This window comes from Bombina bombina, chromosome 4, assembly GCF_027579735.1.
Source record: "Bombina bombina isolate aBomBom1 chromosome 4, aBomBom1.pri, whole genome shotgun sequence".
NCBI classification, from domain to species: domain Eukaryota; kingdom Metazoa; phylum Chordata; class Amphibia; order Anura; family Bombinatoridae; genus Bombina; species Bombina bombina.
Window position 1 is genome coordinate 769810757 of NC_069502.1, and position 23793 is coordinate 769834549.

At 39.0% G+C, this 23793-nt stretch overlaps 1 protein-coding gene across 1 annotated transcript in view; it reads right to left on the minus strand.

Annotated features, from left to right (window-relative positions):
- The window catches only part of LOC128657843 (centromere protein J-like), a 150557-nt gene that overhangs the window by 63042 nt on the left and 63722 nt on the right, over nt 1-23793 (minus strand). Inside the window, exons 6-7 of the mRNA XM_053712265.1 lie at nt 20276-20333; nt 2161-2323 (exon numbers count right to left, since the gene is read on the minus strand). Coding sequence (XP_053568240.1) covers nt 2161-2323; nt 20276-20333 — 221 coding nt within the window. The remainder of the gene's footprint in view (nt 1-2160; nt 2324-20275; nt 20334-23793) is intronic.

Here is a 23793-nt window from a genome sequence, read left to right on the forward strand (position 1 = left end):
AGGATGCTCCGCGTCGGATGTCTTGAAGATGGAGCCAGATGGATGAAGATAGAAGATGCTGCCTGGATGAAGACTTCTGCCCTTCTGGAGGACCTCTTCTGGTCGGCTTCGATGAAGACTTCTGCCCATCTGGAGGACCACTTCGCCCGGCTTCGTTGATGACTTCGGCCCGGCTGGGTGAAGACTTCTCAAGGTAGGGTGATCTTCAAGGGGTTAGTGTTAGGTTTCATTTAGGGGGTATTGGGTGGGTTTTAGAGTAGGGTTGGGTGTGTGGGTGGTGGGTTTTAATGTTGGGGGGGGTATTTTTTTTACAGGTAAAAGAGCTGATTACTTTGGGGCAATGCCCCGCAAAAGGCCCTTTTAAGGGCTATTTGTAATTTAGTATAGGGTAGGGCTTTTTATTATTTTGGGGGGCTTTTTATTTTATTAAGGGGGTTAGATTAGGTGTAATTAGTTTAAAAAACGTGTAATTATTTTATTATTTTCTGTAATTTAGTGGGGGTTTTTTTTCGTACTTTAGATAATTTTTTAAAATTGTATTTAATTGTAGTTAATTTAGGTAATTAATTTAATTATAGTGTAGTGTTAGGTGTAATTGTAACTTAGGTTAGGATTTATTTTACAGGTAAATTTGTCTTTATTTTAACTAGGTAGTTATTAAATAGTTAATAACTATTTAATAACAATTGTACCTAGTTAAAATAAATACAAAGTTGCCTGTAAAATAAAAATAAATCCTAAGCTAGCTACACTGTAACTATTAGTTATATTGTAGCTAGCTAAGGGTTTATTTTATAGGTAAGTATTTAGTTTTAAATAGGAATAATGTAGTTAATGATAGTAATTTTATTTAGATTTATTTAAATTATATTTAAGTTAGGGGGGGTTAGGGTTAGGCTTAGGTTTAGGGGTTAATAACTTTAATATAGTGGCAGCGATGTTGGGGGCGGCAGATTAGGGGTTAATAAATATAATGTAGGTGTCTGCGATGTTGGGGGCGGCAGATTAGGGGTTCATAAGTATAATGTAGGTGGTGGCGGTATCCAAAGCGGCAGATTAGGGGTTAATATTATAATGTAGGTTGCGGCAATGTTGGGGGAGGCAGATTAGGGGTTCATAAGTGTAAGATTAGGGGGTGTTTAGACTCGGGGTTCATGTTAGGGTGTTAGGTGTAGACATTAAAAGTATTTCCCCATAGGAATCAATGGGGCTGCGTTAGGAACTTTACGCTGCTTTTTTGCAGGTGTTAGGTTTTTTTTCAGCCGGCTCTGCCCCATTGATTCCTATGGGAAAATCGTGCACAAGCACGTTTTGCCAGCTCACCGCTACCGTAAGCAGCGCTGGTATTGAGGTGAGATGTGGAGCAAAATTTTGCTCTCTGCTCACTTTTCTGCGGCTGACGCCGGGTTTCTAAAAACCCGTAATACCAGCGCTGTCTGCAAGTGAGCGGTGAGCATAAACTGCTCGTTAGCACCGCACAGCATTACCGACAAAACTCGTAATCTAGGTGTATGTTTCTGATTACCTCAAGATTCGGGTCTGAGAGAGGAAAGTCAACGGTCATAAGGACAACAGAAAAAAAAGAAAAGGCAGGCACTACGCGTCAGGCGGTAACTTCTCCAGTTACCTTGCCATGTCTGTATGTCAGTTTTAATATGGCATTAAAGATTGATGTTTTTAAACTTAATTTTTTTGTTCCCGAGTAGTGCCTTCCTTTTCTTTTTTCTGTTGTTCTATTGATGCGATCTGATCCACTGCTTAGGCTACGGCACTCCGGATGACAAGGGCTGTGTTTCCGCTTTTGGATCCAACACCGGTTTCTTCTGTAACGCCCTAGAGCTGCGGTACTACTCGCTACCTTGCAAGGGTCATAAGTATAGGAGCTTCTTATTCTAAACTTACAGGGGAGTTGAATAGTATTTTCCCAGCTGAGAAATGTTATCTATAACAACGGTGGTTGTTTGTTTTTTTTTCACCCCATTTTGTAGAATACTGATTGACAGAACAGAGAAACTGTAGCAGGTTGCAGCAATACTCAAGGGGAATTTAATTTTTTATTCAATATTTTTTTATTAATTTTGTATCTTTTTTTGCGTGGTAATTTAAATACAAAGTATAACAAACTACAAAATAATTTTCTATATCCTGCAGACAAAATACCTGAATTTCTTCATTTTTCTCGCTATCTCGAATAGCCTTGGCTGAAGCTTGTCTTGCCAGTTCCTCATTTTCTTTCTGTAGTTTTTTAATTTCTGCTTGTTTGAGTTCTTCTAATCGGCTGAGCTCTTCTGCTTTCATTTTCTCAAAGTGATCTATTTGTTCTCTAGGGAGACATTATTTGCTCAATGTAAAAAAAAATAATATACACAATCCAGAAACAGGCATAGGCCTCCATTTATTAAAGTGATTGCAAAGTTTAATGATTTAAAGTCTACTATCTAAAAAACAGAATTTATGCCTACCTGATAAATTACTTTCTCTTGCGGTGTATCCAGTCCACGGATTCATCCTTTACTTGTGGGATATTCTCATTCCCTACAGGAAGTGGCAAGGAGAGCACACAGCAGAGCTCCCCCTCTAGCTCCCCCTCTAGCTCCACCCCCCAGTCATTCGACCAAACGTTAGGAAGAAAAAGGAGAAACCATAGGGTGCAGTGGTGACTGTAGTTTAAACAAAAAATTTTTTACCTGACATAAATGCCAGGGCGGGCCGTGGACTGGATACACTGCAAGAGAAAGTAATTTATCAGGTAAGCATAAATTCTGTTTTCTCTTGCAAGGTGTATCCAGTCCACGGATTCATCCTTTACTTGTGGGATACCAATACCAAAGCTTTAGGACACGGATGAAGGGAGGGAACAAGACAGGTACCTTAAACGGAAGGCACCACTGCTTGCAAAACCTTTCTCCCAAAAATAGCCTCCGAAGAAGCAAAAGTATCGAATTTGTAAAATTTGGCAAAAGTATGCAGTGAAGCCCAAGTCACTGCCTTACAAATCTGTTCAACAGAAGCCTCATTCTTGAAAGCCCATGTGGAAGCCACTGCTCTGGTAGAATGAGCAGTAATTCTTTCAGGAGGCTGCTCGCCAGCAGTCTCATAGGCCAAACGGATGATGCTTTTCAGCCAAAAGGAAAGAGAGGTAGCTTTCTGACCTCTCCTCTTACCAGAGTAGATAACAAACGAGGAAGATGTTTGTCTGAAATCCTTAGTTGCTTGTAAATAGAACTTTAAAGCACGAACTACATCAAGATTGTGTAGTAGACGTTCCTTCTTTGAAGATGGATTAGGACACAGAGAAGGAACAACTATTTCCTGGTTAATATTCTTGTTAGACACAACTTTAGGAAGAAAACCAGGCTTGGTAAGCAAAACTACCTTATCTGCGTGGAACACCAGGTAAGGTGAATCACACTGTAAGGCAGATAATTCTGAAACTCTTCGAGCAGAAGAGATAGCTACCAAAAACAAAACTTTCCAAGATAACAACTTAATATCTATGGAATGTAAAGGTTCAAACGGAACCCCTTGATGAACTGAAAAAAACTAGATTTAGACTCCATGGCGGAGCCACAGGTTTATAGACAGGCTTGATTCTGACTAAAGCCTGAGCAAACGCTTGAACGTCTGGTACCTCTGCCAGACGCTTGTGTAAAAGTATAGACAGAGCAGATATTTGTCCTTTTAAGGAACTAGCTGACAATCCTTTCTCCAATCCTTCTTGGAGAAAAGACAATATCCTGGGAATCCTAATTTTACTCCATGAGTAACCCTTGGATTCACACCAACAAAGATATTTCCGCCATATCTTATGGTAGATTTTCCTGGTGACAGGCTTTCTAGCCTGAATAAGAGTATCTATAACTGACTCAGAGAAACCATGCTTTGATAGAATTAAGCGTTCAATCTCCAAGCAGTCAGACGTAGAGAAACTAGATTTGGATGCTTGAACGGACCCTGTATTAGAAGATCCTGCCTCATTGACAGTGTCCATGGTGGGACAGATGACATGTCCACTAGGTCTGCATACCAAGTCCTGCGTGGCCACGCAGGCGCTATCAGAATCACTGAAGCCTTCTCCTGCTTGATTCTGGCGACCAGACGAGGGAGGAGAGGAAACGGTGGAAAAACATAAGCCAGATTGAAGGACCAAGGCGCTGCTAGAGCATCTATCAATACCGCCTTGGGGTCCCGGGACCTGGCCCCGTAGAGAGGAAGTTTGGAGTTCTGACAGAACGCCATCAGATCTAACTCTGGAGTGCCCCATAGCTGAGTCAGCTGGGCAAATACCTCCGGGTGGAGGAAATATACTTCCGCTAAGAGAGAGAGACTTTGTTAATTCATACTTCAGTCCAAAATGAACTAAAATACAGAGCAAAGTGTTATAGATATGTGGATAAGGCAGGTAGACTGCTGGCTAAATTGGTTAAGAATACACAGGGAAGCTCAGCTATTGACTCACTTCTTGAGCAAGATACTATACTTAAAGAGCCAAATGAAATTATTGATGCTTTCTTTGTTTATTACAGGGATATATATTCCTTCAGGGAATCAGATCTAGAAGCTTCAGAATTATTCTGGAGAGGGCTTGATCATCCGTGCTTGGCTAACGGAGCAATAGCCAAAATCAATGCCCCTATTTCTGATCAAGAGATTGATTGCGCTATTAGAAATTTGAAATTGGATAAAGCTTCTGGACCTGACTTTTTACCTAGTGAGTTCTATAAGATACTATCTCCTGTCCTAATTCCCCATTTAAGAAATCTTTTTAATCACTATTACATAGAAAATAAGCCTGTTTCACGGAATTTTGCCGCATCTACTACAGTGTTGATCTTGAAGCCAGGAAAGGATCCCTTGAAAAAGGAGTCCTACCGCCCTATTGCGTTATTGAACACTGATTATAAGATACTATCATCAATTCTAGCTAAGAGACTTCAGTGTGAGATAGGAGTTCTTATCGACAAAGACCAGGCAGGATTCCTTTCTAAACGTAATCTAGCGTCTAAGGTTAGAGAATTGTTTCTAGTTCTTGATTACTTTCATAATTCGCAAGAAACCTCTTTGTATGATCAACTCGATCTAGCAATTATCACGCTTGACGCAGAAAAAGCGTTTGATTCGGTACATCATCAACATATTCTAACTACATTATCTAACTTTGGCTTCAAAGACAATTTTATTTCTTTTATTGATAATCTATGCAATAACTCTTCTACTAAACTGGTCATCAGTAATTTAGAATCTAATGTAATTAACCTTCAGAGAGGCACGAGGCAAGGATGCCCACTATCACCTCTATTATTTGACTTAGCGATGGAAACCTTGGCTCTTAAAATCAGGCAATCTATTGAGGGAATAAAGATTGGCTCAGTAGAGCAAAAAATCGCTTTATACGCCGACGATGTGTTGATCTATATGTCGGATACAGAAAAAAATATCCCAAGATTATTGTCGATCATTAGCTCCTTTGGATCTTTTACTGGTTACAAGATCAATAATTCTAAATCAGAATTAATGTGGGTTAGGAAAAACGAGGCTTCTCCTCATATGATACCTTTTAAAGAGGTAGTCTCCCACTTTTGTTATCTTGGAATTAATGTATCAGCTAACCCAAAAGAGTGGTATGGTCTTAATATTCCTCCTATATTATCGAAGATAATAGAGTACTTGATTAGCTGGCAAAATCTTCCATTGTCCTTATCAGGACGTATTGCTTTATTCAAGATGGTTTTACTTCCAAAAATTATTTTTCCTTTACAGAATATTCCGGTTATCTTAAAAGTTAAGGATTGGAAAAAATTGAATAGGGCTCTCAGATATTTTATATGGAAATGCAAGAGACCACGTATCTCTTTAAATAAACTTTATCTTCCTAAAAAATATGGGGGACTGGCTCTACCTGATCTTAGCAAATACAGCTTAGTCTTTCTCTCACGCATCGTGATAGACTGGATTGAGAATAAAGATTACTTTACTAATAATAAACTTGAAAAAAATATTTTATATCCTTACAACTCCATAGCATTAATTCATTGCCCAATCCAGCTAATTCCGAAAAAGGTGAAGTCTCTTAGCTTGATATACGTAATAATACAAGCTTGGAAGAAATATGGACAAAAACATAATTTATGTAAGAACTTACCTGATAAATTCATTTCTTTCATATTAGCAAGAGTCCATGAGCTAGTGACGTATGGGATATACATTCCTACCAGGAGGGGCAAAGTTTCCCAAACCTCAAAATGCCTATAAATACACCCCTCACCACACCCACAAATCAGTTTAACGTATAGCCAAGAAGTGGGGTGATAAGAAAAAAGTGCGAAAGCATAAAAAATAAGGAATTGGAATAATTGTGCTTTATACAAAAAAATCATAACCACCACAAAAGGGTGGGCCTCATGGACTCTTGCTAATATGAAATAAATGAATTTATCAGGTAAGTTCTTACATAAATTATGTTTTCTTTCATGTAATTAGCAAGAGTCCATGAGCTAGTGACGTATGGGATAATGACTACCCAAGATGTGGATCTTCCACGCAAGAGTCACTAGAGAGGGAGGGATAAAATAAAGACAGCCAATTCCGCTGAAAATAATCCACACCCAAAATAAAGTTTAAATCTTATAATGAAAAAAACTGAAATTATAAGCATAAGAATCAAACTGAAACAGCTGCCTGAAGTACTTTTCTACCAAAAAATGCTTCAGAAGAAGAAAACACATAAAAATGGTAGAATTTAGTAAAAGTATGCAAAGAAGACCAAGTGGCTGCTTTGCAAATCTGATCAACTGAAGCTTCATTCCTATACGCCCAGGAAGTAGAAACTGACCTAGTAGAATGAGCTGTAATCCTTTGAGGCGGAGTTTTACCCGACTCGACATAGGCATGATGAAACAGAGATTTTAACCAAGATGCCAAAGAAATGGCAGAAGCCTTCTGACCTTTCCTAGAACCGGAAAAGATAACAAATAGACTAGAAGTCTTTCGGAAATCCTTAGTAGCTTCAACATAATATTTCAAAACTCTAACTACATCCAAAGAATGCAACGAGTTTTCCTTAGAATTCTTAGGATTAGGACACAATGAAGGAACCACAATTTCTCTACTAATGTTGTTAGAATTCACAACCTTAGGTAAAAATTTAAAAGAAGTTCGCAACACCGCCTTATCCTGATGAAAAATCAGAAAAGGAGACTCACAAGAAAGAGCAGATAATTCAGAAACTCTTCTAGCAGAAGAGATGGCCAAAAGAAACAAAACTTTCCAAGAAAGTAATTTAATGTCCAGCGAATGCATAGGTTCAAACGGAGGAGCTTGAAGAGCCCCCAGAACCAAATTCAAACTCCAAGGAGGAGAGATTGACTTAATAACAGGTTTTATACGAGCCAAAGCTTGTACAAAACAATGAATATCAGGAAGACTAGCAATCTTTCTGTGAAAAAGAACAGAAAGAGCAGAGATTTGACCTTTCAAGGAACTTGCAGACAAACCTTATCCAAACCATCCTGAAGAAACTGTAAAATTCTTAGGAATTCTAAAAGAATGCCAAGAAAAATGATGAGAAGAACACCAAGAAATGAAAATCTTCCAGACTCGGTAATATATCTTCCTAGATACAGTTTTACGAGCCTGTAACATAGTATTAATCACAGAGTCAGAGAAACCTCTATGATTGAGAATCAAGCGTTCAATCTCCATACCTTCAAATTTAAGGATTTGAGAACCTGATGGAAAAAAGGACCTTGCGATAGAAGGTCTGGTCTTAACGGAAGAGTCCACGGTTGGCAAGTGGCCATCCGGACAAGATCCGCATACCAAAACCTGTGAGGCCATGCTGGAGCCACCAGCAGAATAAATGAACATTCCTTTAGAATCTTGGAAAAAGAACTATAGGCGGAAAGATATAAGCAGGATGATACTTCCAAGGAAGTGACAATGCATCCACTGCTTCCGCCTGAGAATCCCTGGATCTGGACAGATACCTGGGAAGCTTCTTGTTTAGATGAGAAGCCATCAGATCTATTTCTGGAAGTCCCCATATTTGAACAATCTGAAGAAATACCTCTGGGTGAAGAAACCATTCGCCCGGATGTAGTGTTTGGCGACTGAGATAATCCGCTTCCCAATTGTCTATACCTGGGATATGAACCGCAGAAATTAGACAGGAGCTGGATTCCGCCCATACAAGTATTCGAGAGACTTCTTTCATAGCCAGAGGACTGTGAGTTCCTCCTTGATGATTGACATATGCCACGGTTGTGACATCGTCCGTCTAGAAACAAATGAACGACTCTCTCTTTAGAAGAGGCCACGACTGAAGAGCTCTGAAAATTGCACGGAGTTCCAAAAATGTTGATTGGTAATCTCACCTCCTGAGATTCCCAAACCCCTTGTGCTGTCAGAAACCCCCATACAGCTTCCCAACCTGTCAGATTTGCATCTGTTGAGATCACAGTCTAGGTTGGAGGAACAAAAAGAAGCCCCCTGAACTAAACGATGGTGATCTGTCCACCACGTCAGAGAGTGTTGAACAATCGGTTTTAAAGATATTAATTGAGATATCTTTGTATAATCCCTGCACCACTGGTTCAGCATACAGAGCTGAAGAGGTCGCATGTGAAAACGAGCAAAGGGAATCGCGTCCAATGCAGCAGTCATAAGACCTAGAATTTCCATGCATAAGGCTACCTAAGGGAATGATTGAGACTGAAGGTTTCGATAAGCTGAAACCAATTTCAGACGCCTCTTGTCCGTCAGAGACAGAATCAAGAACACTGAATCTATCAGGAAACCTAAAAAGGTTACCCTTGTGTGAGGAATCAAACGAACTTTTTGGTAAATTGATCCTCCAACCATGTTCTTGAAGAAACAACACTTATAAAAGACTGGAAAGGTTTTTTCTAGAGAAAATGAGCAAAGGGAATTGAATCCAATGCTGTGGCCATAAGACCTAAAACTTCTATGCATAAATAGCAATTGAAGGAAATAATAGAGAGACTAAAGGTACCGATAGACGGAACCCAATAACATTATCCCTTGTCTGATAGAGACAAGGACAGTGACACAAACTATCTGGAAACCTAAAAAAGGTGACCCTTGTGTGAGGAATCAAGAGCTTTAGAAAAGAAGATCCTCTAACTATGTCCTGAAGAGTAAGTGAATCATATGAGATTCCGCATCCTCAGAAAATAATCTGAATGAAAACAGAAAAATGAAAATATGCATTTATTGTATCTAATGAAAACAAATAATGCTATCAAAGACCATAAAAAGGCAAAATAGTTTGAATAAAACTCCAAAACCTGGTTCCTCAAAAGAAACTGGAAGAAATACCCCAGAAGATTCCAGGTCTGAGCAGCGCTTGAACCCCATGGGTGCCCAGCCATGCTTCAACAGTACCCAAAATATATAGGACAGAAACACAGTTAAAGAAAGTGTTAGCCTTGCTGGAAAAAAATCAAAGAAATGTCAAAGAAGCCTTAACCTGCCCCTTACCAGCCAAGCTGGAATACGGCATGTACATCGCAAAATTAGGGAGCTGATTTCGAACTCCAATTATAGACATGTTACTTGGGAAAGAACTCAGGAATTCGTTCCTTAATAAGAACAACCAAACTAGTATAAGCTTAAAGTTTTAGTCTTAGAACTCAACCTAGAAGCCCAGAGTAACAGTTAAGAATTGAATCCAATTATAAAACAAATAATTGATTATCTTAGAACAAAGGAAATATGGATTTTTTTTTTTTTAAATCACAAAAATCTTCTAGCTAAAAAAGCTAAAGACATAGATTAACCCTCATTTGCGAAAATATTCAATAAAATGAAGACACAAATGAAATTATTAGCATGATAGTCCAGTTTAAAGGACCAATACAGTGGACTTGCATAATCAATAAATGCAAAACAACAAGACAAATGCAACAGCACCTAGTCTAGTAAATGTTGTCCCTTTAACAATGCTAAAATAAATCATAATCTGATACTTGATCTTAAAGTAAACAGAGAAAATGAAGCAATTGCAATATCCAAATAAATCACAGGACCAAGAAAAGTACCTGAAACTAAATAATTTTCCATAAATAAGATACAACTATCTAAAGGAAAATAAATACTATTTTGCTATAGAAACAATAGCATAATTAGTAGAATTAGAGATAGTCCCAATAAATTGGAGAACCCTCCAAATTGAGTTTAACTGCTGGCAAAGAATATAGTTTAAAACCTTTGAAGAAGGAATAAAAGAAAATTCTCAGCCTATTCCATTCCCTAGTATAGGGAATTGGAAAGAAAACCTCTAAAGAAATAAATAGGCAGAAATAATGTCAGCTAGTCTTAAAGAACTAGTTACCTTAATATCCAAAATAATCAACACCTTTTCAACAAAGAACAAATGTACTTTAATAATTGAAAAATAATAAAAAAGTAGATTTGTTAGTGTCAATATCTGATGAAGAAAATTTCTGAAAAAAAAACATCATCAGAGAAGGATAAATCAGTATGTTGTTGGTCATTTGAAACTTCAATAATTAAAAAAGAAGTGAAAAAGACCTAAAAATTTTATTAGAAGGCACGAAGTCAGACAAAGCCTTTAACATAGAATCAGAAAAATATTTCTTATAAGTCTTCTAAATATTTCTTGTAAGAAAAGAAAATATATAAAGCATAAATACTAATGGATTCCGCATGTAAAAGTATAACATAATATCTTATTACAAACCATAGCTAAAGATAAACATTTATAACATTTAAAATAAATGAACTTAGCTTTGGTAGAACTGAAACTCAGTTAAGCGTTTTTCCAAAAGTGGCTTCTGATTCAGAGTCCATTTGAGACATCTTGCAATATGTAATAGAAAAAACAACATATAAAGCAAAATTGATCAAATTCCTTAAATGACAGTTTCAGGAATGGGAAAAAAATGCCAATGAACAAGCTTCTAGCAACCAGAAGCAATAAATAATGAGACTTAAATATTGTGGAGACAACAATGACGCTCAAATTTTTTAGCGCCAAAAAAAGCCGCCCACATTATTTGGCGCCTAAATGCTATTGGCGCCAAAAATGGCGCCACATCCGGTAACGCCAACATTTTTCGGAGCAAAAACGTCAAAAGAAATGCCAAGAAAATTTTTGCGCCAAGAAAGTCAGCGCCAAGAATGACGAAATAAAATGAAGCATTTTCAGCCCCCGCGAGCCTAACAGCCCACAGGAAAAAAAGTCAAATTTTAAGGTAAGAAAAAATTTAATTATTCATATGCATTATCCCAAATATGAAACTGACTGTCTGAAAATAAGGAACGTTGAACATCCTGAATCAAGGCAAATAAATGTTTAAACACATATATTTAGAACTTTATATAAAAGTGCCTAACCATAGCTTAGAGTGTCACAGAAAATAAGACTTACTTACCCCAGGACACTCATCTACATGTAGTAGAAAGCCAAACCAGTACTGAAACGAGAATCAGTAGAGGTAATGGTATATATAAGAGTATATCGTCGATCTGAAAAGGGAGGTAAGAGATGAATCTCTACGACCGATAACAGAGAACCTATGAAATAGACCCCGTAGAAGGAGATCATTGAATTCAAATAGGCAATACTCTCTTCACATCCCTCTGACATTCACTGCACGCTGAGAGGAAAACCGGGCTCCAACCTCCTGCGGAGCGCATATCAACGTAGAATCTAGCACAAACTTACTTCACCACCTCCACAGGAGGCAAAGTTTGTAAAAATTGATTTGTGGGTGTGGTGAGGGGTGTATTTATAGGCATTTTGAGGTTTGGGAAACTTTGCCCCTCATAGTAGGAATGTATATCCCATACGTCACTAGCTCATGGACTCTTGCTAATTACATGAAAGAAAAGTAAATATTGATCTTTCCATCCCAAAGTTCCAATGCCTATGTGGCAATCCAGAATTTCAACAAGGAACGCAATCTCGGTTATTTCAGACTTGGCAGGAAAAGGGAATTTCAACAAGGAACGCAATCTCTGTTATTTCAGACTTGGCAGGAAAAGGGCCTAACTTTTATGACTCAATTTATAGATCAAGATACTTTATCAGTAAAATCGTTTGATAGACTAAAACAGGAATTTCAATTGAATAATAAGGACTTTTTTGCCTATCTACAGGCTAGACACTATCTCTTCTTTCTCACTGAGAAATTCGGATGGGTATGGTCATGGGGAAAATTAGATAACTGGCCTATTCTTGCTAAAAATGATTTAACCTCCGTTTCAATATGGTATGAACTGGCGACTAGCTCTCAAGGAAATTCTAACTTAAGTCAGATAACACAGAGTTGGAAACTTATATATCCAGAATTAAGTTTGGAGATAGAACAGGTAGAAAAATCCATATCTATAACAGCTGAGACTACCTTATCTGCAAGTTGGCGAGAATCACACATTAAACTATTATATAGATCCTACTATACCCCATTAAAGGGATACAAATGGCATAATCATGAATTCAATGTATGCCCAAAGTGTACATATCTGGCAGCGGATATTATTCACATGATATGGGCATGTCCTAAGATAAAACAGTTATGGCAAAAAGTAGAATTCTGGCTTAAAAAAACATTGAAGATATATCCTCTCTCTATCTCTCTGGCGGAAGTTGTTTTTCTTAAAGAATCTCCCATGGTTGCTGAACATATGAAGGCTAGAAATGTGACAATTTTGGCAACAAGAAACTTAATTCTTAAGAACTGGCGTGGTTCTACGATACCCAGCATTTTAGAAATCAAAAATTACATGAAAAAACAATGTATTATTGAGCAAATGGATACAACTCTAACATCTGAAAGAGATATAATGCTCTTCTTTAGAAAATGGTCGACATTTATCAAGATTTTTCCACCAGAAGAAATAGATCAACTAATTTACCCTTTTAGGTACTCTGAAGTAGTGATATTAGATCGATGGTAACACTTAAATTCTCTTTTTTTTTTTTTTCTTCTCCCCCCTTCCTCTCCCCATATTATATACATATCTCCCTTATCTCCGTAATTTATAAGTATCTGAGTAGTATGAAACTGAGTTTGAAGCAAATTGTTTATTATCCAAATGAATATAGTTGTTTTTCTTTCTTTTGCCTGTCTAAGTTCATAAAATAGATATAAAATACCTTCATTGAGTATACTCCGTATTAATTTATTAACAAAGGATATGTATTATCGTTATTTATTTAGTTATGACAAATGCTTTAATCCCTTTTGTAATATGATATCAAACTAAGCCCTGCGTGGCGCACTTTATGTTTTGTACTCAATGTTGGCTCATAAAATAAATATTTAAAAAAAAAAAAAAATACCTCCGGGTGGAGTTCCCACTCCCCCAGGTGAAAAGTCTGACGACTTAGAAAATCCGCCTCCCAGTTGTCTACTCCTGGGATGTGAATTGCTGAGAGATGGCAGGAGTGATCCTCTGCCCACCTGATTATTTTGGTTACTTCCGTCATTGCTAGGGAACTCTTTGTTCCCCCTTGATGATTGACGTAAGCTACAGTTGTGATGTTATCCGACTGACATCTGACAAATTTGGCCGCAGCTAGTTGAGGCCATGCCTGAAGAGCGTTGAATATTGCCCTCAGTTCCAGAATGTTTATCGGGAGAAGAGAGCCCTGAGCTTTCAGGGAGTCCCAGACCGCACCCCAGCCTAACAGACTGGCATCGGTCGTTACAATGATCCACTCTGGTCTGCGGAAACATATTCCCTGAGACAGGTGATCCTGAGACAACCACCAGAGAAGAGAATCTCTGGTCTCCTGGTCCAACTGAATTTGAGGAGACAAATCTGCATAATCCCCATTCCACTGTTTGAGCATGCATAGTTGCAGTGGTCTGAGGTGGAGCCGAGCAAAAGGGACTATGTCCATTGCCGCTACCATTAGTCCGATTGTCTCCATGCACTGAGCTACAGATGGCCGAGGAATGGAATGAAGCGCTCGGCAAGTAGTTAACAGTTTTAACTTTCTGACCTCCGTCAGAAATATTTTCATTTCCACCGAGTCTATCAGGGTTCCTAGGAATGGAACTCTTGTGAGGGGGGAGAGAGAACTCTTTTTTACGTTCACCTTCCACCCATGTGACCTCAGAAAGGCCAATACGATCTCTGTGTGAGACTTGGTTCTTTGGAAAGTCGACGCCTGAACTAAGATGTCGTCTAAGTAAGGCGCCACTGCTATGCCCCGCGGTCTTAGCACCGCCAGGAGGGACCCTAGCACCTTTGTGAAAATTCTGGGAGCAGTGGCCAACCCGAGAAGAGCCACAAACTGATAATGCTTGTCCAGAAATGCGAACCTGAGAAACTGGTGATCTTTGTGGATAGGAATATGCAGATACGCATCCTTTAGATCCACGGTAGTCATATATTGACCCTCCTGGATCATTGGTAAGATTGTCCGAATGGTCTCCATCTTGAATGATGGGACTCTGAGGAATTTGTTTCGAATTTTGAGATCCAGGATTGGTCTGAAAGTTCCTTCGTTTTTGGGAACCACAAACAGGTTTGAGTAAAACCCCAGTCCTTGTTCTGCAAACGGAACTGGGTGGATCACTCCCATTGTAAGTAGATCTTCTACACAGCATAAAAACGCCTCTTTCTTTGTCTGGTCTGTAGACAGACGAGAAATGTGGAACCTTCCCCTTGGAGGGGAGTCCTTGAATTCTAGAAGATATCCCTGGGTAACAATCTCTAATGCCCAGAGATCGTGAACATCTCTTGCCCAGGCCTGAGCGAAGAGAGAGAGTCTGCCCCCTACTAGATCCGGTCCCGGATCGGGGGCTACCCCTTCATGCTGTCTTGGTAGCAGCTGCAGGCTGTTTGGCCTGTTTACCCTTGTTCCAGCCCTGGTAAGGCTTCCAGGATGACTTGGGCTGTGAAGCGTTACCCTCTTGCTTTGCAGCTGTAGAGGCTGAAGCGGGACCGCTCCTGAAGTTACGAAAGGAACGAAAATTAGCTTTGTTTCTAGCCTTAAAGCGCTTGTCCTGAGGGAGAGCATGGCCCTTTCCCCCGGTGATTTCTGAAATAATCTCTTTCAATTCTGGCCCGAAAAGGGTCTTTCCCTTGAAAGGGATATTTAATCATTTGGATTTTGACGACACATCGGCCGACCATGACTTGAGCCAAAGTGCTCTGCGCGCCATAATGGCGAAACCTGAATTTTTTGCCACTAACTTAGCTAATTGCAAGGCGGCATCTGTGATAAAAGAATTAGCCAGCTTTAGAGCCTTAATTCTATCCATAATTTCGTCATATGAGGTCTCTGTCTGGAGCGACTCCTCCAGCGCCTCAAACCAGAAAGCCGCTGCAGTAGTTACAGGAATAATGCATGCAATAGGTTGGAGAAGGAAACCTTGTTGAACAAAAATTTTCTTAAGTAAACCTTCTAACTTTTTTATCCATAGGATCTTTAAAAGCACAACTGTCTTCAATTGGTATGGTTGTGCGCTTAGCAAGTGAAGAAACAGCCCCCTCTACCTTAGGGACCGTCTGCCACGAGTCCCACCTCGGGTCAGTTATGGGGAACATTTTCTTAAAAATAGGGGGGGAAACAAAAGTGACACCTGGTCTATCCCACTCCCTAGTAACAATATCCGCAACCCTTTTGGGGATCGGAAACGCATCAGTGTATACATGGACCTCTAGGTACTTGTCCATTTTACACAATTTCTCTGGGACCACCATAGGGTCACAATCATCCAGAGTGGCTAATACCTCCCTGAGCAATACGCGGAGGTGTTCCAGTTTAAATTTAAAGGCTAATGAATCTGACTCTGCCTGATGAGAAACCTTTCCTGAGTCGGAAATTTCTCCCTCAGCCAACAAATCCCTCACCCCCACTTCGGAGTGTTGTGAGGGTACATCAGATAAGGCTACCAAATCTTCAGACTGCTCATAATCTGTTCTTAAAACAGAGCTATCGCGCTTTGCAGGAAACACTGGCAGTTTGGATAGAAAGGCCACAAGGGAATTATCCATGACTGTCGCTAGTTGTTGCAATGTAATAGGGGCAGACGCACTAGAGGTACTAGGCGTCGCTTGAGCGGGCGTAACTGGTTGTGACACATGGGGAGAGGTAGGCGGACTATCCTCATTAACTTCAGTCTGAGAATCATCTAGGGCCACACTTTTAAGTGGCACAATATGATCTTTAAAGTGTATAGACATATTAGTGCAATTGGGACACATTCTGAGAGGGGATTCCACCATGGCTTCTAAACACATTGAACAAGGATTTTCCTTAGTGTCAGGCATGTTTAACAGACTAGTAGAATACACAAGCAGGCTTGGAAAACACTTTAATCAAATAAAAAACACAATTTGAAAAAAACGTTACTGTGCCTTTAAGAAATAAAAAGAGCACCCAATTTTACAAAACAGTGAAAAATGCACCAATCTCTTTGAAATTTTCACAGTATGTACCTAAGGCTTTAATATGATTGCACAGCAAGTTTCAGAACGATTAACCCCTTACTGCCCAAACCGGAGCAGCCTTAAGCCAACAACCGGTTAATTAACTACAGCACCTTGCCACAGCTTACTGCTGTGGCCCTACCTGCCCTTAGGGATCAGTTTTGGGGGAATAAAGCTTCTTCTAGGCCCTCAATCAGCAGCTGGACCCTCCATGTGAAGCAGCATGAAACAGCCTTTCAATTTTAACTGCGCATCTGAGGCGCGAAATTAGGCCCTTCCCACTCCACTCCGGAGTTGTGAGGCCTATAAAAATCACTTCTAAGTGACTAAATTGATGCCATGTGGATAATAACCCCAGAAAAACACTCCAAAGTGCTTAAAAAAGTGTCTCCAACGAGTATTTCTTAAATAAATAATCGATTACCCTGCATTAGTATCAACCAGCCTATTTAGCCCTGTTATGTAAGCATTCAATTCTATACTAAGTCTCAGAACATAGCTTACCCTCCCCACATGGGGATCTTGTCAGTCTTCTAGCATTATCTCAGTCTTGTCTAGAAATAATTGACTGAACATACCTCATTGCAGTCAAGCCTGCAAACTGTTCCCCCCAACTGAAGTTTTCTGGTACTCCTCAGTCCTGTGTGGGAACAGCAGTGGATTTTAGTTACAACATGCTAAAATCATTTTCCTCTCAGCAGAATTCTTCATCACTTTTCTGCCAGAGAGTAAATAGTACAAACCGGTACTATTTAAAAATAACAAACTCTTGATTGAAGATATAAAACTACAATTCTAACACCACATTCACTTTACCCTCCCGTAGAGAGACCCTAGTGCTTAGAGCCGGCAAAGAGAATGACTGGGGGGTGGAGCTAGAGGGGGAGCTATATGGACAGCTCTGCTGTGTGCTCTCTTTGCCACTTCCTGTAGGGAATGAGAATATCCCACAAGTAAAGGATGAATCCGTGGACTGGATACACCTTGCAAGAGAAATAATCTTAAAAACATGGTCACTTTAATTCATTAAACTTTACAAAGACGCGTCTTTTTTTATACACCATTTTGTTACGGTAAACATACCGCTGCTCTTTCGCTCGCATCTCCTTCTGTATTGAGCATATCTATGGTGAATCCAGCTTCCTCCAATCGTTACGTGCCCCCTTTGGCGTCCTGCTCGCGAGGCATGCAACCATTGGAGGAAGCCAGATTCGTCATCGATCTGCTAAATACAAAAAGAGATGTGGGCGGAAGATCGGTGGCATGTTTACTGTAACTAAATGGTAAGTATTTAGAAAAAGAAGCATCTTTATAAAGTTTAATGACTTAAGTGCCCCTGTTTTTAAGATTATTTTTAGATACTGGGCTTTATTAAATCATTAAACTTCACAATCACTTTAAAGTTGTATTAAAAGGAACATTAAACCCCAAATTTTTCTTCAAGATTCAGATAGAGCATACAATTTTAAACAATAACAAACAATAGATAACTTCTAAATCACAATAAATAAAGAATATAAACAATCAAAAAAATGTGATATACTGCACTAAAAAAGGATATGTGTAATGCTGCAGCTTACTCTACCCCTAATGCCGTGCTACGAAAGCTTCCTCCAGAGAGCTGGCCACATAAGGAGAGCTGTGACCTTTCCAATATGGCGGCCGCCATGCTTCCAGACAGTTACGAAGTCCGTGGGCGTGTCCGTAACGTCAGCCCGATGTCATGTGACCCCGCACCCCTTCGGTAGAACGCACCCTGTCAGCCTCAGCCTCTATACCCATTAAGTGAAGCATGTGTGTACACACCTCCTACCAGCTGTCTGTCATTACCATGCCCTATAAAGCCCTGCCTTTCATAGTATCCAGTACTCAGTGAGATTCCTAGTGATCAGTTTGTTGCTTTCTGTTGCTCCTTATCATAATCTGACCTTTGCCTGCTACAATAATTGTGAACCTTTGCTGCCTGCCCTGACCTTGGCTTATTTAACAGTTTATAACCTTTTGCTGCCTGCCCTGCCCTGCCCTTTTATCGTTGTGAACCTTTGCTGCCTGTATTGACCCTTGGCTTGTTTACTGGACTATGATTATTGGATTTCCCTTGCTGTGTGTGCTTATATCTCTGGAACAGAGCCACCTGTCCTAATACCATTATTATATAGGACCAGTCTGCTGTATTGTTAATCTTATAACTGGAGGCAAGTAATTTGTATTACTTATTCTTGTGATACTTGTTGCTATTTTCCAAGCCATTGGGGTCCCACCTGACACCTGAAAATATGTGTTAAAAAAGTCCCAAAATAAGCAATCCCAAACTGGTAAGGTGTTGCTTGCAGACTTTCAACCTCCAAGAGAGTAAATGTGGCAATAGTGAAGTCCTGTTTGTGTAATAAAAAATTACTACAACATCATAAACATACTCACATATTCCTGAGCCTAAAAACCAAGATCAGAGTGTAAAAGCTCTGACGGGTCTCCCTGCGTGGTAATAAAGAAATGGATAAACTTTGACTTAGCCAAAATAACAGTTTTTAATAAAGGGAAAAAAAAGCTGAGTGTTGATTGGCGAAACGTACGTTGAATAAGTGAAGGTGACATCACACAGAGGGCGGGGACTTGACATACGGAACAGACAACCGCTGAACACTAGATATTGTGTATTGTCATTGTCTGTGTAAGAGGACGGTTCTCTTGTTTTGGACAGTGCCCTACAATAACCCCAGTGGTTGTAAAACACACCTTAAATAGAAGCTGTTATTTTGGTTAAGTCAAGGTTCATCCACTTCTTTATTCCCACGGAGAAAGATTTGTCTGAGCTTTTACCCTCTGATCTTGGTTTTAAGATCAGGAATATGTGAGAATGGTTCTAATGTTGTAGTAATACTTTAATACACAAACAGGACTTCACTATTACCACATTTACTGTCTTGGAGACTGAAAGTCTACAAGCAACACCTTACCAGTTTTTGATTGCTTATTTTGGGACTTATTTACACGTATCCTTTGTTAGTGCACTATATCAAATATATTTCATCGTTTATACAATTTTAAACAACTTTCCAATTTACTTCTATTATCTAATTTGCTTAGTTCTTTTGGTATCCTTTGTTGAAAAGCATGCATAGGTAGGCTCAGGGGGTGGGAGCTAGAAGCTTATTGGTGGCTGCATATATATGCCTCATTTCATTGGCTTACTGATGTGCTCAGCTAGCTCCCAGTAGTGGATTGTTACTTCTTTAATAAGTGACACTAAGAGAATGAAGCAAAAATTAAATAATAGAACTAAACTGGAAAGTTGTTCAAAAGATGAATGCCCTAAATGCACCAGAAAAGAAAAAAAATAGGTTTTGTATCCCTTAAGTCAGTTTTACCAAGTAAGAGCTAGATTACAAGTTGAGCGCTAAATTATTGCGCACCCGCAAACAGGAAATTTGCCCGTTTGCGGGCGCGCGATAATTAATCAACCATTATAGGTGGCTGGTTATTGCTACTGCAAGCTTGCGGTAGCTATTAGCACTTATACAATTAATCAGAGATCAGATCTCTGGTTAATTTTATAAATATGCCCCAAAATACTGTGTAGTGTATTTTATTAAAAAATAAAGATGTCAGCATCTTTATTTTTTTTTAAAAATTACTACACTAGGCAGTATTTTGGGGTATTACAAAGTGGAGCACAAATATCGCTTTTATGAAATCGATATTTAGCGCTCCACTTGTAATCTGCCCTACATTTATTAAGTCAGACTTCCATCTCTGACACCTGAATAACACCACCAGGTATTTGATTAAGATGACACAGAGTAGAAGTGAATGATTTCATATTTCCTCCAACTATATTATTTACCTGAGAAATTGCATGGCTTTTTCTTGCTCTTCTTTCATCTTGACCAACATGGAGTTGTCTGCATACAATTTATAAATACTATTTTCATGGTCTTGTAATGTTCCTGCTGTCTGGTTACTATCTTTGCCTACAGCAAAAACATAAACGTGACATATAGGTAAAGCTGTTGATTTAGTACTAAAACAACAATGAATAAATTATAACTACACAGCTAGCTTTAAAAATGTATAGTATTCACCAACAGTAGCCTAGAATCACTAGGGGGAAGTGGGAGGGGCTAGCTGTGAGTTGTTACCCAGAAATAGACAGTGGGAAAAGTTGTTTTCAAATAATAGTTTAATGAATATAGTTCTAGTTATAAATACAAATGCCAGGGTAGACTTCTCATATAGCAGTCTACTTTTGTAACTCAATTAGAATCAGACTTAAAGGGACAGTCTAGGCCAAAATAAACTTTCATGATTCAGATAGAGCATGTAATATTAAACAATTTTCCAATTTACTTGTATCACCAATTTTGCTTTGTTCTCTTGGTATTCTTAGTTGAAAGCTTAACCTAGGAGGTTCATATGCTAATTTCTTAGACCTTGAAGCCCACCTCTTTTCAGATTGCATTTTAACAGTTTTTTACCACTAGAGGGTGTTAGTTCACGTATTTCATATAGATAACACTGTGCTCGTGCACGTGAAGTTATCTGGGAGCAGGCACCGATTGGCTAAACTGCAATTCTGTCAAAAGAACTGAAAAAAGGGGCAGTTTGCAGAGGCTTAGATACAAGATAATCACAGAGGTTAAAAGTATATTATTATAACTGTGTTGGTTATGCAAAACTGGGAAATGGGTAATAAAGGGATTATCTATCTTTTAAAACAATAGATTTACTTCTCCTTTCTCACGGCTAGATTTGGAGTTTTGTCGGTAACGACCCGAAAAACTAACGCCCGCGTTTTACTGGCCGCACCATAAAAATAACTCTGGTATCGAGAGTCCACATAAAGGCTGCGTTAGGCTCCAAAAAAGGAGCGTAGAGCATTTTTAACGCAGCTTCAACTCTCGATACCAGAGTTGCTTACGGACGCGGCCAGCCTCAAAAACGTGCTCGTGCACGATTCTCCCATAGGAAACAATGGGGCTGTTTGAGCTGAAAAAAAACCTAACACCTGCAAAAAAGCCGCGTTCAGCTCCTAACGCAGCCCCATTGTTTGCTATGCGGTAACCCTTCCGACGTCTGCACTTAACACTCTAACATGTACCCCGAGTCTAAACACCCCTAACCTTACACTTATTAACCCCTAATCTGCCGCCCCCGCTATCGCTGACCCCTGCATATTATTATTAACCCCTAATCTGCCGCTCCGTAAACCGCCGCTACTTACATTATCCCTATGTACCCCTAATCTGCTGCCCTAACATCGCCGACCCCTATATTATATTTATTAACCCCTAATCTGCTCCCCACAACGTCGCCTCCACCTGCCTACACTTATTAACCCCTAAACTGCCGACCGGACCGCACCGCTATTATAATAAAGTTATTAACCCCTAATCCGCCTCACTAACCCTATCATAAATAGTATTAACCCCTAATCTGCCCTCCCTAACATCGCCGACACCTAACTTCAATTATTAACCCCTAATCTGCCGACCGAATCTCGCCGCTATTCTAATAAATGTATTAACCCCTAAAGCTAAGTCTAACCCTAATACTAACACCCCCCTAAGTTAAATATAATTTAAATCTAACGAAATTAATTAACTCTTATTAAATAAATTATTCCTATTTAAAGCTAAATACTTACCTGTAAAATAAATCCTAATATAGCTACAATATAAATTATAATTATATTATAGCTATTTTAGGATTTATATTTATTTTACAGGTAACTTTGTATTTATTTTAACCAGGTACAATAGCTATTAAATAGTTAAGAACTATTTAATAGCTAAAATAGTTAAAATAATTAAAAATTTACCTGTAAAAGAAATCCTAACCTAAGTTACAAATAAACCTAACACTAGACTATCAATAAATTAATTAAATAAACTACCTACAATTACCTACAATTAACCTAACACTACACTATCAATAAATTAATTAAATACAATTGCTACAAATAAATACAATTAAATAAACTAGCTAAAGTACAAAAAATAAAAAAGAACTAAGTTACAAAAAATAAGAAAATATCTACAAACATAAGAAAAATATTAAACAATTTTAAACTAATTACACCTACTCTAAGCCCCCTAATAAAACAACAAAGCCCCCCAAAATAAAAAATGCCCTACCCTATTCTAAATTAAAAAAGTTAAAAGCTCTTTTACCTTACCAGCCCTGAACAGGGCCCTTTGCGGGGCATGCCCCAAGAAGTTCAGCTCTTTTGCCTGTAAAAAAAAAAACATACAATACCCCCCCCCCAACATTACAACCCACCACCCACATACCCCTAATCTAACCCAAACCCCCCTTAAATAAACCTAACACTAAGCCCCTGAAGATCATCCTACCTTGTCTTCACCTCACCAGGTATCACCGATCCGTCCTGGCTCCAAAATCTTCATCCAACCCAAGCGGGGGTTGGCGATCCATCATCCGGTGCCTGAAGAGGTCCAGAAGAGGCTCCAAAGTCTTCATCCTATCCGGGAAGAAGAGGCGATCCGGACCGGCAACCATCTTGATCCAAGCGGCATCTTCTATCTTCATCCGATGACGACCGGCTCCATCCTGAAGACCTCCACCGCGGACCCATCTTCTTCCGGCGACGTCCAACTGCAGAATGACGGTTCCTTTAAGGGACGTCATCCAAGATGGCGTCCCTTGAATTCCGATTGGCTGATAGGATTCTATCAGCCAATCGGAATTAAGGTAGGAATATTCTGATTGGCTGATGGAATCAGCCAATCAGAATCAAGTTCAATCTGATTGGCTGATCCAATTTAAACTTCTTGTACTTTTTTATTTTCTGTAATTTAGTGGGGGGTTTTTTGTACTTTAGTTTATTTTATTTTATTGTATTTAATTTTAGGTCATTGTAGTTAATTAATTTAATTTGTTTAATGGTAGTGTTAGGTGTAATTGTAACTTAGGTTAGGATTTATTTTACAGGTAATTTTGTAATTATTTTAACTATTTTAGCTATTAAATAGTTCTTAACTATTTAATAGCTATTGTACCTGGTTAAAATAAATACAAAGTTACCTGTAAAATAAATATAAATCCTAAAATAGCTATAATATAAAACAGAATTTATGTTTACCTGATAAATTACTTTCTCCAACGGTGTGTCCGGTCCACGGCGTCATCCTTACTTGTGGGATATTCTCCTCCCCAACAGGAAATGGCAAAGAGCCCAGCAAAGCTGGTCACATGATCCCTCCTAGGCTCCGCCTTCCCCAGTCATTCGACCGACGTAAAGGAGGAATATTTGCATAGGAGAAATCATATGATACCGTGGTGACTGTAGTTAAAGAAAATAAATTATCAGACCTGATTAAAAAACCAGGGCGGGCCGTGGAC